General features: G+C 40.4%; 1 protein-coding gene across 6 annotated transcripts in view; it reads right to left on the bottom strand.

Moving 5' to 3' along the window:
- Positions 1–18,169, bottom strand: part of RABEP1 (rabaptin, RAB GTPase binding effector protein 1) — a 100,313-nt gene that overhangs the window by 54,899 nt on the left and 27,245 nt on the right. For 3 of the 6 annotated variants that reach the window (XM_027625029.1, XM_027625026.1, XM_027625027.1), the window contains exon 2: positions 9,240–9,368. The exons of 1 other annotated variant lie outside the window; for it this stretch is intronic. In XM_027625029.1, coding sequence (XP_027480830.1) covers positions 9,240–9,368 — 129 coding nt within the window. Of the gene's footprint in view, positions 1–7,823; positions 7,948–9,239; positions 9,369–18,169 lie in introns of all 6 variants that reach the window. 2 more of the 6 variants (XM_027625025.1, XM_027625028.1) reach the window with 1 other exon arrangement.

Below are 18,169 nucleotides of genomic sequence, written 5' to 3' on the forward strand. Positions count from 1 at the left end.
TATTAAGTGAAGGCTATTGGTTCCTATTAAAAATGTTTTCATAGGCTAAGGCAGGCCCCCCTCCATCCTAGTTTGCTAAGAGCTAGTATGAACTCATTACTAAAGGGTGTTAAGAATTTTACTGAATGCCCTGTTTTTTCCTAATTTGTTAATGTAGTGAGTTACATCAACAGATGTTCTAATGTTAAACGATCCTTGCATTCCTACTATGTGTGGTCATAGTGTACTATTTTTAAACATTCTACTGAAGTCACTGTTATTTAGGATTTTAAACTCTATGGTCATAAATGAGATTGGCTTATTTGTATACTAGCATTAGTGCTTCTTGTTTGGGTATCAAGGTTAGCCTAATCCCACAAAATGAAATGGATGGCTCGCTTTTTGTTTCTGACACAGAATATAAAAGAAACAAATTTTCCTTGTGGATTTAACAAAATTTGCCTATGCCTGTGGCATCTTTTATAAATAAGAATACTGTTTACTGACTCAGTTTTTCTTATGGTCATGCTTTATTCAGGTTTTCTATTTGAGGTAATTTTGGCAATTCATATCTCCTGGGATACTATTCAACTAAATATCCAAGATTTTTGGCACAGACATACACAGTATTCTTATACTTTTACAGTTCTACTGTATCAGTAATTTGTTTTTTTTCCAAAGGTGTGCTTTTGATTTTATTTAGCTTAACTATTAACTTTGCTTTCCATTTCATCAATTTCTATTTCTTCTTCTACTTTCTTCGTGTTCACTTTTTCTAGCTTCCAGAGCTGAACACTTAAATCATTTTATTTTTTAAAAGATTTTATTTATTTGACAAAGTGAGAGCACAAGCAGGGGGAGCAATAGAGGGAGAAGAAGCAGGCTCCCCACTGAGCAGGGAGCCCGATGCGGGGCTCGATCCCAGGACCCGGGATCATGAACTGAGCCGAAGGCAGACGCTTAACAACTGAGTCACCCAGGAGCCCCAGATCATTTATTTTTCAATCTCTCATTGTCTTTTAATGATTTAATTTTAATAAATAATGTTAAAGTTAAAAGCTTACTTTCTAAGTATTGTTTTAGCTGCTTCCCACAAGTATCTTCACCATATTCTCAGATTTTGCAATCTCCATTGTGATTTGCTCTTTAAGAGCAATAGGAACGCATTCTTAGTTTCCAAACTTTTAAAAAACATTTACATTGTTTAAAATCTTGAACAGCATTAGGTAGCCTGATTTTTTTTAAATATGTTGAGTCCTTGAGATATACGTACATGGACAATTTTTTGTGTGTTCCTTATGAATATAGAAGGAATGAACATTTTTGGTTACTTGGGTACAGAATTCCTAGATCTTTGCCTATCGCTGGATCTAGCAATTGATACAATGTTAAACATCTCCTTTGTGTGCATCTATTGATTTCTTCCTTTCATTCTATCACCTTCTGTTTTACATGGCATGTCACGGCGATTTCGTTAGGTGTATACAAGTTCATCATTGTATTTTCTTTTTAGTTTTTAAAGATTTTAATTTATTTATTTGAAAGAGACAGAGTGAATGAGAGAGCGAGTACAAGCCAGGGGGAAAGGCAGAGGGAGAAGCAGTCTCCCCGCTGAGCAGGGAGCACAACTCTGGGCTTGGCCCCAGGACCCGGGATCATGACCTGAGCCAAAGACAGATGCTTCACCGCCTGAGCCCCCCAGGCGCCCCGATGATTTTGTCGTATCTTCTTGGTAGATTACTAGCCTCTATGTTCCTTCAGTGTGTTTGGCCTTAGGCCCCAATCTTGTTATTACTGTCTCATTTGTTCTACTTTCTTCTTTTAAAACCTAACATGAGCTATCAAGTTTTTTGGTTTTGTTTTTTATACTCAGACTTACCTGTTTCTATGGCTGGTATTGTTTCTTTCAGCCTATATTTTCCCTGTGTTTACACTTCTTGCGAATGTCATCTGGTGACTTATGTGGGTGATAAATGCCCTTAGTTTTTATATGCCTGAACTACCTATTTTGCTCTCATCCTTGAGTAATTTAGCTACATGTAAAATTTTAGGTTGAGAATTACTTTTCTTTGCACTTTGAAGATATTTCGCTGTCTCCTGTCATTGATTTTACTTATGTGGCATCTCCCAACAACCTAACCGTTACTTCTGTTAGCTTTCAGTATTTTCATTCCTGGTGTCCCATAGCTCAAGATACGCCAAATACGAATTTCCTATCACTTACCTACTTGATATCAGCATTTATGTTAAGGACTCACTTTTTTTCTTAATCCCTGAAAAACCTGATCTCACCCTCCACTGTCTTCTCCTGCGACTCTTTTTAGGAAAACGTGTTAGACTCTGACGGCCTCTACGTCAACTGCTCTTTGAGGCTTCTCTGTCTCACTGAGAGGGGGGACTCCCAAATACCATTTTCTAAGTTATGAAAATCTCTGTGCCCTATCTGTAGTTTAAACCATCTATTTACCTTATTTCAATTTATTTGTTGTTTCTAAGACTTCTAAGGACCTTTAATTTTATTTAATATACCCTAGTTTTATTTCCATATCTAAGTGCAAGATTATGGCATCTGGACCACAGATATCTTCCTTAACCTAGCTTCTAACTATTGAAACTCTGGTTAGCCAGCATCCTAGCTTTATAGAGTTATGAGCACATATAAAATCCCTGTGAACACCCCTAGAAAACTGGAGTCTTCTGGTGATTCACGCGTGCTATATCCCTCCTATTTTCCTTCAAATTCAGAACTCTATGGCCTTCTGTTTGCTGCTTCACGTAACAGGCTTTCTCTTATTGCCCAAGACTGAAGATTTCCAAAACACAAACCCCGTTGTAGTGCCAAGCTGTATACTGAAGTTGGCTAAAAAAGAAAGCCCAACCAAATACTTCTTTTTAAAAGCTAAATAGTTTTCCTTCAAGTTCAGCGGGAAGGCAACAAAGCTTTCAGAAATCTTGAACATTCCCAGTTGAAGTCGGCTGAGACGAGAGTAGGTACTAAGGCAGGAACAGGCAGCAAGAGGAGCCCAAAGGTAACAGCCCCTTTCACTGGCCTCCATCGTTACTGTCTGCACTTATACTTCAGCTCTTCTCCAAATACAAAAATACGGGTATTTGGACTTCAAGAGTTACCTTGACCTGGTCTGCTAAAAGATAAAGACTGCTGAACACATCAAATCCATGACTTCTACTGCTACCATGTGCAACCACTATAAACCACTAGGTTTACACTTCCTAGCAGATGCCATAATAGAAGCTCCGCTTTACAGGACATCCGTAAATTGTATTTCCATTGAGACATAGGCAAACAGCCAAGACCGAAACTGAATCAACATTTGCCTTTTACACACTATGCATTTTCTTTAGAAATGACACCAAAAACTCTCAAAAAGGATCACACTAGTCCTTTTGAAATTTTGTGAAAAGTTAACTCAACAGCCAGCTGGAGTTCACCAAGAACTCCAGATAGTAAAGATACAACACATTATTTCTTAGGCCCAGATGTCCTTAGGGCAATTTTAACATACCAACGATGTTTTTTGAGCGAATCCACATTACAAGCTGTCTGGATCAGAGACAGAGACTGCAAATGATCGTGTATTTCAGAAACGAGAGGTGCTTGGTCATTTTCATTTCTTCAGAATCTTATAAGAAAGTCCATTTTATAATTTAAAAGAAGAAAATAAGAAAACAAAGGAAGCTCTTTTCTTCCCCGGCTGCTTGAAGCTTGGCCGCCATCATGAACGACACAGTAACTATCCAGACCAGGAAGTTCATGACTAACCAACTACTTCAGCGGAAACAGACAGTCATTGATGTTCTTCACCCCGGAAAGGCAACAGTACCTAAGACAGAAATTCGGGAAAAACGAGCCAAAATGTACAAGACAACACCAGATGTCATATTTGTGTTTGGATTCAGAACCCATTTTGGTGGTGGCAAGACAACCAGCTTTGGCATGATTTATGATTCCTTGGATTATGCAAAGAAAAATGAACCCAAACACAGACTTGCAAGACATGGCCTGTATGAGAAGAAAAAGACATCCAGAAAACAGCGAAAGAAACGCAAGAACAGAATGAAGAAAGTCAGGGGGGCTGCAAAAGCCAATGTTGGTGCTGGCAAGAAGAGATTGGACAACAGAAGGAGCAAAGATGCTGTGGCAGCTTTATCTGTGGTGGTTGTGCAGATTTTTCATGAGAGGATCAATAAACTAAGAATGTTAAAAAAAAAAAAAAAAAGAAGAAGAAAAGAAAACAAAGGAAGCCCTAACAGCTTTATTTGGGGACAGAAAACAAAATGAACAAACTTGGGGCAAGATTAACGAGTTTATTGAATAAGCCAAGACTGAAAGAAAAAGCTATAAAAAGGACTGCTGGTGTGAGTGGAGGGGAAACAGGACCTCGCCACCAGTCGGCAGTGAGCTCTAACGCCGTCAGAGGTGTACTGCCGTGACGCCCTGCATATACGTTAAAGGTATCGCAGGTCCTCTTGACAAGGACACACCATTGCGCAGCTGAAAGTGGTGCCTCATCAATTCAAGGTTAAAATAAGTTTTATTTGGACAGCCACATGCAGAAGAATGAAACTCGACCGTTCTCTAACACCATACATAAAGATAAACTCAAAATGGATGAAAGACCTCAATGTGAGACAGGAATCCATTAAAATCCTAGAGGAAAACAAAGGCAATATCCTCTTTGACATCGGCCACAGCAACTTCTTTCAAGATACATCTCCAAAGGCTAGTGAAACAAAAGCAAAAATGAACTTTTGGGACTTCATCATGATAAAAAGCTTCTGCACAGCAAAGGCAACAGTCAACAAAACAAAGAGGCAACCCACAGAATGGGAGAAGATATTTGCAAATGACACTACAGATAAAGGGCTGGTATCCAAGGTCTATAAAGAACTTCTCAAACTCAACACCCAAAAAACAAATAATCAAGTCAAAAAATGGGCAGAAGACATGAACAGACACTTCTCTGAAGAAGACATACAAATGGCTAACAGACACATGAAAAAATGTTCATCATGATTAGCCATCAGGGAAATTCAAGTCAAAACCACATGGAGATACCACCTCACACCAGTTAGAATGGCAAAAATGGACAGGGAAAGAAACAACAAATGTTGGAGAGGTTGGTGGAGAAAGGGGAACCCTCTTACACTGTTGGTGGGAATGCAAGCTGATACAGCTACTTTGGAACACAGTGTGGAGGTGCCTCAACAAATTAAAAATAGAGCTACCCTATGACCCAGTAATTGCACTCCTGGGTATTTACCCCAAAGACACAGATATAGTGAAAAGAAGGTCCATATGGACCCCAATGTTCATAGCAACAATGTCCGCGATAGCCAAACTGTAAAGAGCTGAGATGCCCTTCAACAGATGAATGGATAAAGAAGATGTGGTCCGTATATACAATGGAATATTACTCAGCCACCAGAAAGGATGAATACCCAACTTTTACATCCACATGGATGGGACTGGAGGACATTACGCTAAGTGAAATAAGTCAAGCAGAGGGAGTCAATTATCACATGGTTTCATTTATTTGTGGAACATAAGGAATAGCCTGGAGGACATTAGGAGAAGGAGGGGAAAAATGAAGGGGGGAAATCGGAGGGAGAGATGAACCATGAGAGACTATGGACTCTGAGAAACAAACAGGGTTTTAGAGGGGAGGGGGTGAGGGGGATGGGTTAGCCCGGTGATGGGTATTAAGGAGGGCACATACTGCATGGAGCACTGGGTGTTATATGAAAACAATGGATCGTGGATCACTACATCAAAAACTAATGATGTATTGTATGGTGACTAACATGATAAAATTTAAAAAAAAGAAAAAAAGAAAAAGAAATTAAAAAGAAAAAGAAAAAGAAATAAATAAGTTTTATAAGGGAGAATTAACAAAGTCATATAAACACACTGAAGAACTGGACATAACTTCTTTCTCATGACACTCAACATATATTCAAACGACGATACTGTGCAAAATGTATTATCTGCTCCAGAAGACTCTACTTTTTTTAAGATAACACCGTATCTCAGTCATCCCTACCTCCATGGTAACCTGCAGAGCGCCACCATGCCGAGATAGGAAACACCAGCTTTCCCATCTCCGTGTCGGCCTATGAAGGAACCAAATCAAACACAGAAACAGCCCTCCCACAAGCCACAGGAACACGGAACCCATCGCGTAATGCAGGCAGCAAGCCTTTGCAAGTCCTGGCTGCATTCGGTGAGGCCGAAGAACGCTGCATCTTATGGAATACTGGCTTTCAAACTTCTCTGACCACAATTCACAGCAAAAAACATATTCATATCACAACTCTATACATACACCTCTGTGTGTCACTGACACAAAACAGTCCATGTGACTCAACTGAATCTTACCAAGTATATTGTGCTGTTATTTTCCATTTTATTCCTTTTTTTTTTTTAAACTGTGGGTCACAACCCACTTAATTGTTTTTTATCCATCAGAGGGTTACAACCTGTAGTCTGAAGAACATCACTGCAGGGCAGTGATCTTCAGTGGGGTACATATACCCCTGGGGTACACAAAGATTTTTCAAGGATTCATAGACACATATTGTTTTAAAGGAATCAACTTCTTGATCCTCAATGTTCATAAGTATTCTTCCCTAAAACAGAGTAGGGTTTGAGTGAAGATTCTCTGTGCCCACGTCCCTTTCCTCAACAGCCTTCTCCCACTTGACAAGAGACGGGCCTTCCACCCATCCTGAACTGGACTATGGGTCACTGCCCCGTTGTGTAAAAACTCCCCTCCCATATCAAACCAGAGGGATAATTTAAAATATCCATATTGGTAATAAAAAAGTGATTGACTAATAAGTAAGTAATAAATCTCTGGCAGGTCAGGTGATTGCAAAGTCTGCTTTCAACAAAACTGAAGGAAGCCTAATCAAGTTGCCAGCCAACAGAACAGAAATATTTTTGAACCTGAGGACTATGTGACTTAACATATAATTCAGAAAGAGTTTAAGAGAATGGAATAATCATCACCATAAAGTAAACCTTCTAGGGTGCTTGGGTGGCTCGGTCGGTGAAGCGTCTGCCTTCAGCTCAGGTCATGATCCCAGGGTCCTGGGATCGAGTCTCGCGTCGGGCTCCCTGCTCCGCGGGGAGTCTGCTTCTCCCTCTCCCTCTGCCCCTTCCCCTGCTCATGCTCACACTCATTCTCTCTCTCTCAAATAAATAAAATCCTTAAAAAAATAAAGTAAAATAAACCTATTTCCATCTACTTATTTATGAGACTAAGGGTTCTCAGCACTCATGTCTATTAAAAAAAAAAACTGGGGATGCCTGGGTGGCTCAGTCGTTAGGCATCTGCCTTCGGCTCAGGTCATGATCCCAGGGTCCTGGGGTCGAGCCCCGTGTTGGGCTCTGCGCTCAGCAGGGAGTCCGCTTGGGTTTCTCCCCTCTCCCTTTACCCCTCCCCCACTCCCCCTTGTGCTCTCTCTCAAATAAATAAAATCTTTAAAAAAACAACAAACCTGAAACTGATCCTTTTCTACAAGTAAATATTATTCACGCAGAGGTTATGACTTAATTGGGAGGGAGACCCAATTGCATCTCATAAGACCTGCATTTCCAATAATTTTTACACTTTATTATATTTTAAATGTATAAAATATTTACAGTGTGATTAACTGTGCACTTATTAATAACTGTAATGGTAACTCAGTGCAGAAGAAATATGCATGTAATTTGTGTCACAGAGAAGTCTGATGAAATTTTCTTTAAAAAAGGCTTTCAAACATCAAATATGAAAGTGTGGTCCCTGAACCAAAAGCATCAGCACCACCTTCTAACTTACTAGAAGTGTAAACTCCAGGACTCCACAGACCTGGTAAGTCAGAAACTCTGGGGGAGAAGACCCACAATCTCTGCTCTAACAAACCCTGCAAGTAAAATTCTGACGCACACTCAAGCTTGTGCTCCTAAAAAAAGAAGAAAAAAAAACAACCTTTTAGAATAAAATTCTGAGGGAGCTGTAGAACTGAAAACCCAACACAAGGAGGGAAAAAAATGTTTTACTTCTGCTAAAGAGCTTATTCACGTATGTTTTAAAATGAATGGTGATAGATATTAAATCACTGATTCTGCTGCATATGTTTAAGAGCATGAAGTTTTCATTTAAATTCTTAGTGTTGACAATAATACAGAATTTATATCTTTTGCACCTTTTTAAATTTAAAATAAAAAATTTTTAAGCATCAACTTTAAAAAAGGTACAAGGGGTGTATGTAATTACTGTATGGAGTGCGTCCATGAAGTGATATTTAAAAGTTGGGTGATCACCAGTCTCTAGCAGCGGCTCCCAAATTGTGGTCCTTGTACTGCAAGCACCTACAGCTCATCGGAAATGCAGATTCTCAGGCCCTGCCCCAACTCACGGTGTTCTAACCGGCTCTCGGGGAGATTTTATCCAGCATCTGAATCACCTGAAGAGCGGCTTAAAACACCAACTGCTGGACCCTGAGCCAGTCAAGTCTGAGCCAGGACCCCAAACGGTGCATTTCCAGCAGGTTTCCCAGGTGACTTTGATGTTGATGCTGCTGTTAGGCAACCACACTCTGGGAACCACTGGTGGCGGGGGGGGGGGGGGTGCAGAAGCCACAGCCGTATTTTCTGAGGTCAATGCCCAACATGTAACCCTGTCCTTACCCTGCAGGGCCAGGCCCTCTTGATACGCCCCCATATCTGCCCCGTACGCTTCTCTCCTCACTCGAGTTGAAGTTCTAGGAGTTACAGGTCCCAGTGACTCTGGCTCCTTCACAGCCAGCGCCCAGCACCGCATCTGCCTCACAGGGGGTCCTAGGTCTCTGCTAAGTAAGGGATCGTCTGCGGGACCGACTCCATGAAGTGTCAGTGTGTGCGACAGTCTGTGACATGGCCGAGGCTCTTTCTAGAACAGCCCAGTCCACTTCGCCTGGGCTCTCTCTCAGGCACAAAGAGCACCGAGAGCCGTGTCCCAGGGTGCTGTAGCCTTACCTACATTACGTATCACTGTGAAGCTCAAAGACCAGGAAAAACCCGAATCCTGCATTTTCCAATGTGTTCTATCAATTCCATTCTTAACTCTAACCTCTAAATAGGCTTCTAGTTTACAGTGTAAATACAAATAAAATCAAGGTGTGTTCAATGATAAAATTAACATTGTACTACCAAGAAACTCAACATTTTAAGGCAGTCTTAGTATGGGGGGTTAGAGAGAGACTTAGGAACTTACCCTCTTTAGCCAAATATAACTCTTTAAATTTTGCTCTCTTTTGATTAAATTCTTGCTCAAGCTGCTGCTGTGCACGTAAAAATTCTGCATTAATTTTTTCCAATTCTGCTACCCGTTGCTGAAGAGAAACTGGAAAAAAAAATACTAGTTAACAAGTAATAACTTTTATTTATAAATTAAGTCACAAGAATAAATCAGTATTCTAGCTGCACATTTCTATAACGAAACAAGTAGTCAAGCTTCTTCCAAAGATCCAGTATATTCTAGAAAATTCTAATCTTCACTTCTGTTAGACAATACACACTATGAATGAATCATATAAAGTGCAACAGCATATATATGGAGAATCACATAAGGCAAATTTCCCAAAAGAGAGCTTCTAAAGTTCCTTTGTATAACTGACAGAATGTCAATCTACTTCTGGAGTTAGTAAATACTGGAGTATTTGGGCCCAATCTTGCTACCTCTGCTTTCTCTCAAGCATTACAAGCAAAATTTAACAGGTTTTCTGATTAGGAAAGCCATACCAGTCAAACTATTCTCCCAATTTCAAGAGGACTCATTACCATTGTACTGAGATCGTAATTAAAAGCCCTTTCATATAGAAAGGATACAGAACTGCATATTACATATGAACTCTCAATGACTGGGAGATTATCTGCTTTGCAGATTCATGGTAATTGGGGTGTGTCTGGGACCGGGACACATTTTGACTTCAGGGGCTACATAATTTGGTTGCAGCTGATTAAATTAATGCCTATCCTGAGCAAACCCAGAGGTTCTTCTACTTCAAGCAAGAGGAGGGAGATCCAGGAGTCCAACCCCACCTCTTCCTCGGCCCCACCCAGCCACCAAGCAACAGCCTGAACCCCTCTGGGAGATACCGGCGGGTCCTACGCCTCCCCTGCCTAAACACCAAGGCCAGCAGAGGTCCCACCTCTCTAGGACAAGCCACTCCAGATAATGATGATTACAATTTTAACCATGATCTGAAATTATCTCTGAAGGCCCTACCCTCCCCCAACCCAGTCCTCAATTACAGTATACAGAAAAGACTGGGAAAAATGCACCAATGATTTATCTATGAGTAATAGATTCGGGCTCATTAATTTCTTCCATGTGGTTTTCAAAGTTCTCTACAACTCCTCTGATAAAAAATAATGCACTGATAAAATCAGCCCCTAAAACCATGTTCATCCCCACAACACCTTCAGACCAGCCTCACTACAGATGCAACAGTATGGATACAATCCGGGTCAGAACGGGGAGGGACGGCTGTTGAAGCTCCACTGTTTGCTATTAAAGGTATGGAGTCATTTTGAGGAGTAAATATCTAGGGTTTTTAGATCACAGCAAAGAATGACATCCGGTCAATGTGAACATTCAATAACGTTTGGAGAAAAAGAGGGATGGAGAATCCACTGGAGGGGAAAATAGGCAGTTATCTCGTACTTACTATCTGAAACCACGAAGGAAACTTGTTATCTGTGTTACTTATTTCTCTTGGCATTTTTATGGCCCAAATCCCAACTGTTAAATAAACAAGCTTTTCACTTAACATTCTGACATGACGGGTAGCTACTGATTACTGCATGAGGTCAGGAAGGACTCAGGGGAACCAAGGAAAAAGGAAAAGCAAGATCCCTCTGTCCTTCCTTTTCCCTCACAAATACACCCCCACCCCACCAAAACACACACAAAAATGGCCATACCTTTCAACATTACATTTAGGAACCGAAGCTAATCAATCAATAAAAACTAAAATGCAGCCTTTAAAACTGGAGCCAAGGGGCGCCTGGGCGGCTCAGTCGGTGAAGCGTCTGACCTTGATTTCAGCTCAGGTCGTGATCTCGGGGTCCTGGAATGGAGCCCTGCATCCACCTCGCCACTCAGCGGGGAGTCTGCTTGTCTCCCTCTCCCTCTTCCCCCCCCCGCTCGCGGGCTCTGTCTCTTAAATAAGTAAATCTTAAAAAAAAAAAAAAAAGAAAGAAAGAAAAAGAAAACTGCAGCCAAAATTAAGCGTGCTTCCAGCACTCCCAACCCCGTCCTGGCTCTGGGCCACGGTGCAGATGCAGCCCACACCCACAGGTCTGGCTGCCTCTCTCCAGCTTTGGGACAGTTTTCAATTCCAGGAATCATGATCCCTTTGAGGATATACCAACTCTCTTATTCTCATTTGTTTTTTAATTAAAAAAATTTAAAAACACCTCAAGTACTTCTAACATACTGCAATTCTACAACAAAGAAAAAGGCCAAAACAACTTTCCTTTAAAAAAAAAAAAAAAAAAGAATGCCTCTACTGCTATATCTGGAAAAATCAATTCACCTTGCATAAGACAGCAGAGAAGTCTAAAATGGCCATATCCTAATACATTAGCGACCAACCACAAAGTAAACTGAAAATAGCTCTCATCACACAAAGTACTATACTATTTTTCTAACATGGTCACCACCAAGTTCACAATAACTAGCTAACGGTTCATGTCAAAAGTACTTAGCCCGACGTTTAGAAAGAAATTGATAAATGTTATCTGCAATTATTAAACTAGTGGTATTTATTTAGGGAATACAGGAAAAAGGCAGAATGATCAGGTGACTTTGTATGTAGCCACAGAAGACCAGAAGTCACTCGAGCCTCATGACCCTGACTCAGTCCCCATGCTTAAGACTTCCAGCTCAGACTCTTCCCGATCACCCCGTATCTTCACAGCACCATGAACCAAAGTCAGTACTAATGTCAGCCTTCAACTATTAAGCCTTCTGAACTTAGCAGTTAAGAGCTCTTAGTAGCTCAGCCTTCCTTAACCACTCCACACATTCTGCACGTTGTTACCTTCATCTGGATAAGAAAAAGTGGGCACCTGGCTGGCTTGGTTGGAAGAGCATGAAACTCCTGAGCTCAGGGCTGTGAGTTCAAGCCACACAGTGGGTGCAGAGATTACATAAAAATAAAATCTTGGGGATCCTGGGTGGCTCAGTCGGTTGAGCGTCTGACCCTTGATTTTGGCTCAGGTCATTATCTCAAGGTTGTGAGATTGGGCCCCACGCTGGGCTCCGCGCTGGGTGTGGAGTTTGCTTAAGATTCTGTCTCTCTCTCCCTCCCTTGCATACACTCTCTAAAAAAAATTAAAAAGGAAAAAAGAAAAAAGGGAAAACTATCTTATGCAATGGCTATTTTTAATGCCTGACACCCAAAGGGAAAAATTATTACATCAATTACTCAAAATGTCTGACCTAAGAAACCATAAAGGAAAAAGAAAAAAAGAATAATATGGTAAATAAATGAAGACTCAGTAATTCTTATATATATCACCTTCCCTAATCCTGATATGAATGGGAGAACACGTAATAACTTAAAAATATTTTTAAGTCCCAAACTGTATTAAGTTTGATGAGACATAAGCAATAGAAGAAAAACAGTCTAAGTCAAATATTACTACAACCAGAGTCTTTTTGTTTAAAGATGTTCAAGATCCAAGAAAACACCTTAAATAAACAAACACATAACTGCAGTAGAACAAAAGAATCTGAACATTTCCTGTAACTCAAAAGTCTTAATTTGTGTCTCATTGGGTAAAATGAAACTATATTAAGTATGGTAGGAATATCCACCCAATGGAATAATATCAAGCCAGAAAAATTATATTAAATAAAAAGAACAAGATACAAAATTATACAACCCAATATGAGCTATGCCAAAAATACATAGGAAAAAAAAAAAGACTGGAAAGAATATGCCAAATTACACTCAGAGTGGTTGCCTCTCTGAAGCAAAGGGTAACTATAATAACAAATTACACTGATTACACTGATTTATTTTTTTTAAAGATTTTATTTATTTATTTGAGAGAGAGAGAATGAGAGAGAGATAGAGAGCACGAGAGGGAAGAGGGTCAGAGGGAGAAGCAGACTCCCTGCTGAGCAGGGAGCCCGATGCGGGACTCGATCCCGGGACTCCAGGATCATGACCTGAGCCGAAGGCAGTCGCTCAACCAACTGAGCCACCCAGGCACCCTGATTACACTGATTTAAATTAAAAAGGTGATGAAGTGCATCTTTTTTTTTAATCATTTTAACTGTATCTTACCACTACATCGCAGTCTCTCTGCTCATAAAAAGTGCATATAATTTACCTCAATGGTCTTAAGATGTTTTAACACACCAAATAATCATTTTTATAAGGTACACTTAATTTTCCCAGAACAATTTATTAAAATAGATAAATGTCCTAAAAAATAACCTCTTAATTTCTGTTTCAGAAGTGGCCTTCCAGCTAGCAAATTACCTTCTCTTGGTGCTCCAAAAACTCATCATGTACAACTTCTTTTAGGAATTACTAAAAATGATTATCATCACACTACATGTACCCACTCAGCGGTGCTTTGTTTAGGCTACTATTTAAGTAAATCCACGAGTACTTAGCCCACATCAGGAGAAAGGGGAGAGGCAACCATCCAGTGGGCGGGCTAGCAGGGATTAGTCATCACAGACCCATGGCCGATAATGGCTATGTTACCAACTGTTTCACGGTATTAGGGCAAACAGACGGGGCATTTGGGAATCACTCTGTCTATATGACTGAATAATCCTGATTCTTTGGTACCACAGAGGCTGCCATTTCACTTCACATAATCCCATTTCACTTTATATGATCTCCAAAATACCAGACTTTAGCAACTTCAAGGAACTGCAGTATTTTCCCTTGTCCATTTACTCAGATAAACCAGTTCTAAAACAGAATCACATCTGGTTAGGAGGTCTACACAGAAGAGCTTCTTAGCCTTCTTCCTTTTGTGAATCAAAACGAAAAACCTTACTTTGTCTTACTTCTCCTTTTTTTTTCTTTTTTGTAACTCTCAAAGCAATTAGGTGTCAAAATACTTCAGATAAAAGAACACTTTTAAGATCACGGGTTTCAAATAAGAAAGTCAATTGTTCCTACATTAAAGATTAGTGGGTGTTTGTGTAAAGCACCTGAAGACATTATTACAAATTGGGAAAGGTACTAAGTGAAAGAACAAACTGGCACCAAACGTCCATTCAGAGGGAAAACAAGATAATGAAAATGTATTAAGAGAATCTTCAAAAAGGTAGAGATGAATTTAAGAAAAGAAACAATGGAAAACCTGATCTGGGGGTGGGGTACGGGGCAGAGGTGAGAAGAATCAAGACGTAAGAGTATGTTCTCATTTTCAGCCTCCCTAAAGATACTGATGATCAAAATTAATGACAGCCACCAAGGACCTGCAGTGTGGATGGAATCTTGTGGGTCTAATGTTTAGGTCTAGGTTACTGAGTAGAACAATCACAAGACCATAGTTTTGCAAGGATTTCAGAGATTAGTCTAGTCCAGTGCATTTCGGACTGAGCCTCAATCCTTTAATGAGTTGTTAAATTTAGTGATTAGCAACCCACTTTTTCAAACGAATGAAATATAATAGAAACTACCAGCAACACACTTAACCTGGGTATACGTTACTTCACGAAATCTGTATCTCAGATGCTCACACATATATGCTGGGTTGTAACGGGAAATGTGTCTTACTACGGAGGTCAGAGTGGTCTGAAAACCACCCATCCCTAACTCGTACAGGACCCCACTCCCACAACACCACAGACAGGTGGTCACACGGCTTCCACACGAACCTAAACCTAGTAACTCATTCCACCGCCTCACAGGGCGGCCAGTTCACCATTCACAGATGTTAGGTGATCCTCCCGCTCCTTCAGACAGTGGGTCCCCCGTGAGAAATACCTACTTTTAGTCACACAACCCTAAACCACTTCCTTTGGGATCTTAGTCCTGCCCTCTACAGAATTAGGAAAATGTCTAATATCTGCGACCCACACCTGCCCTCCCCTTCCTCCACCAGGTGAAACACCTCCCAACTCTAATAAATTCTTCCCCGTCTCAGTTGCTGTCCCTGCACACTACAGTCAAAATTCTACGTAATAGGACACTCTGATCCTAACGCATTACCTACACAGAGTCTAGCAGAAACACTGTATCTGGAGGCTATTTCCTTAGGAATATTCTACAAGCTGGCCCCGCCCTGCTTTGGACACCAGCTCATACTCCCACTCTTAGTCCACGAGATTAACATAATCTAACACTGTCCTTAAATCCTTTCTGCTCGAACTTCAATTAAGCCAAGGCTCCCTCCAACCAATACCTGGCACAGTTCAAGCCATGTTGCAGAGGTGTTTGGTTTTTGCTTTGTTTTGTTTTTTTAAAAAACAAAGTTTTAAGTTAGAAGCAAAGACAGAGCTCTTGAGCACATCACTTGAGATCTGGGTGGAGGTTGACACTCTTTATCAGATTGCTCTTATTAGCTACAAATCCATTCCAACTACCATTAGTATCAAATCACATTTCTTCATCTTATCCATGATTTGGCAACAGTGTAGTCAAATACTTACTAAAATTCAAAGATAAGCTATCTACAATTTTGGAGTCAGAAAACCGTGCTTCAACCCAAAACCGAGCTCTCATTATATGAACTGAGGCAAAAGTTCAACCTTTCCAAGATTTCATTAAAATAAAGATGACATGTTGGGGTGCTGGGTGGCTCAGATGGTTAAGTGTCTGCCTTCCGCTCAGGTCATGATCCCAGCGTCCTGGGATCGAGCCCCGCATCGGGCTCCCTGCTTGGCAGGGAGCCTGCTTCTCCCTCTCCCTCTACTGTTCCCCCGGCTTGTGCTCTCTTGCTGTCAAATAAATAAATAAAATCTTTAAAAAAAATAAAATAAAGGGGGCACACCTGGGTGGCTCAGTCATTAAGCGTCTGCCTTCCGCTCAGATCATGAGATCCAGCCCCACATCGGGCTCCCTGCTCAGCGGGAAGCCTGCTTCTCCCTCTCCCACTCCCCCCCGCTTGTGTTCCCTCTCTCGCTGTCTTTCTCTGTCAGTAAATAAATAAAATCTTAAAAAAATAAAGACGACACCCATTTTGAAGAGTAGCACAGGCTCTGAGGATTAGAAACGCCATCATACAAATGCAACTCACATCTAATAAACACTCAAATGATAGTAACTGTTAACTTCAGAACTTCATAGTTGCAGGTTCAAAATTCTGCCCCCCCCAAAAAAGAGGGGGGCGCCTGGGTGGCTCAGCTGGTTAAGCATCCAACTCTTGATTTCTGCTCAGGTCACGATCTCAGGGTCGTGAGACTGTGACACGCATTGGGCTCCCTGCTCAGTGGGGAGTCTGCTGGAGATTCTCTCTCCCTCTGCCTCCCCCCCACCCCCTCTCTCTCTAATAAATAAATCTTTAACAAAAATAGGATGCTCATTTGGCTCAACTTGTTCTACAGATTCCTCCTAGCGATAACTACAAAATCACCGTATTTCTAAAATTTCTCAAACCACTTGTTCAAGTCATCTATTCTTTTTAAATGTTCCAGAAATTATATTCAAGCAGAGTTATCAATTGAGACAAACATGTAAACAAAGCTTTGACAAAAAGTAAAAACTACAGGAGCACCTATGAACAAAAAAATGGGGATTTCAGTGAATGTTCAGGAGGCAAACAAGTTAAGTATAAACCATATTCCAGGCTCCATTCCTACATTACTCTAAGCACATAAAGCTATGTTCCACCATGTGTTCCCACTTGGCATATACAATGAACACCATGAAAAAAATTTTCAAAAGTTGCCAAACAAGGATAACTTCAGAAATAAGCTATATGGTTCAAATAAACTCTGAACATTTTTGAATACTAGTCAAGATATACGATACAGTTCAGGCACCATTACGTGCATTTTACCAGGTAATCTTTAAATCACCTTAATTTCCGATTACATTCAGTCCAAGTACCATAACCGTCAAATGCTGGTGTTCAACAGTGGATTCAAGTATGCATGGATACAGATGGACTGTTTCCTACTCAGTGTGTACTATTTCCCAAGTGTTTCAAACGCCATAGAATGCGAAGCGAGATGAAAAAGCATGACTACCACTGGACTGATTGCAGATATATTTTCTAACTTTGGATATTTAAATATTTTAGTAGCCATTTACAAGACAAAGAAGGCTACTCAAAACTTAGTATCAGGTTTACTTAATAAAATGGCGAAAAGAATTCAGTTTTCTGCCTAAAACTCGAGCGGCATTCATAAGTAGAACTATATCATACCACTTCAGGACTGGGATTGGGACTTTTAAAAATTCACTATCAGTGATGTTAAATTCAATTCTTATTTTGGGGCTTGAATTTACCAAGTGTTGGTAAGGCTGCTGGTGGGATGCAGAACAGTACAATCACTTTGGGAAAGTTTGGCTGTGCCTTATAAATGCACACTTAACCATACAATCCAGCAATCCCACAAATAAAAACATATTTCCTCACAAAGATTTGTACACAAATGCTCACAGCAGCTTTATTCACAAAAGCCAGAAGTTGAAAATAACCCAAATACCCACTAAAAATGGAAAAAAATAATGATGCACCCATACAATGAAATGCTATTCAGCAACTAAAAGGACTGACTACTAACACACACAACAGGGAAAATCTCAAGAACATCATGCCCAGTGAAAGAAACCAAACACAAAAAGTATGATTTCACTTATATATGAAATTCTAGAGTAGGCGAAACTATAGTGACAGAAAGGAGATCAGTGCTTCCCCAGAAGGAGGGGTAGGGGTTAAACTGCAAAGGGGCATGATTCAACTTTGGGGAGTAAAATGTTCGAGAACAGAATTATGGTGATGGTTACAGATCTGCCTGTGTTTGTGAAAAACTCATGGATCTAGAGAGTTAAAGTTATTAAATTTCATTGTATGTAAACTATTTTAAAATCTTTATTGAGATAGGAGTTAAAAATCACAAGAATAAATTAGTGCTTGGCAGCAGAAGTGATTTCCTCGTCAGGCCTATGTTATTATCCATGTAGCACGCATCTGAAATTATTTCCCTGAATATTT

Source organism: Zalophus californianus, chromosome 16 (assembly GCF_009762305.2).
Source record: "Zalophus californianus isolate mZalCal1 chromosome 16, mZalCal1.pri.v2, whole genome shotgun sequence".
NCBI lineage: Eukaryota > Metazoa > Chordata > Mammalia > Carnivora > Otariidae > Zalophus > Zalophus californianus.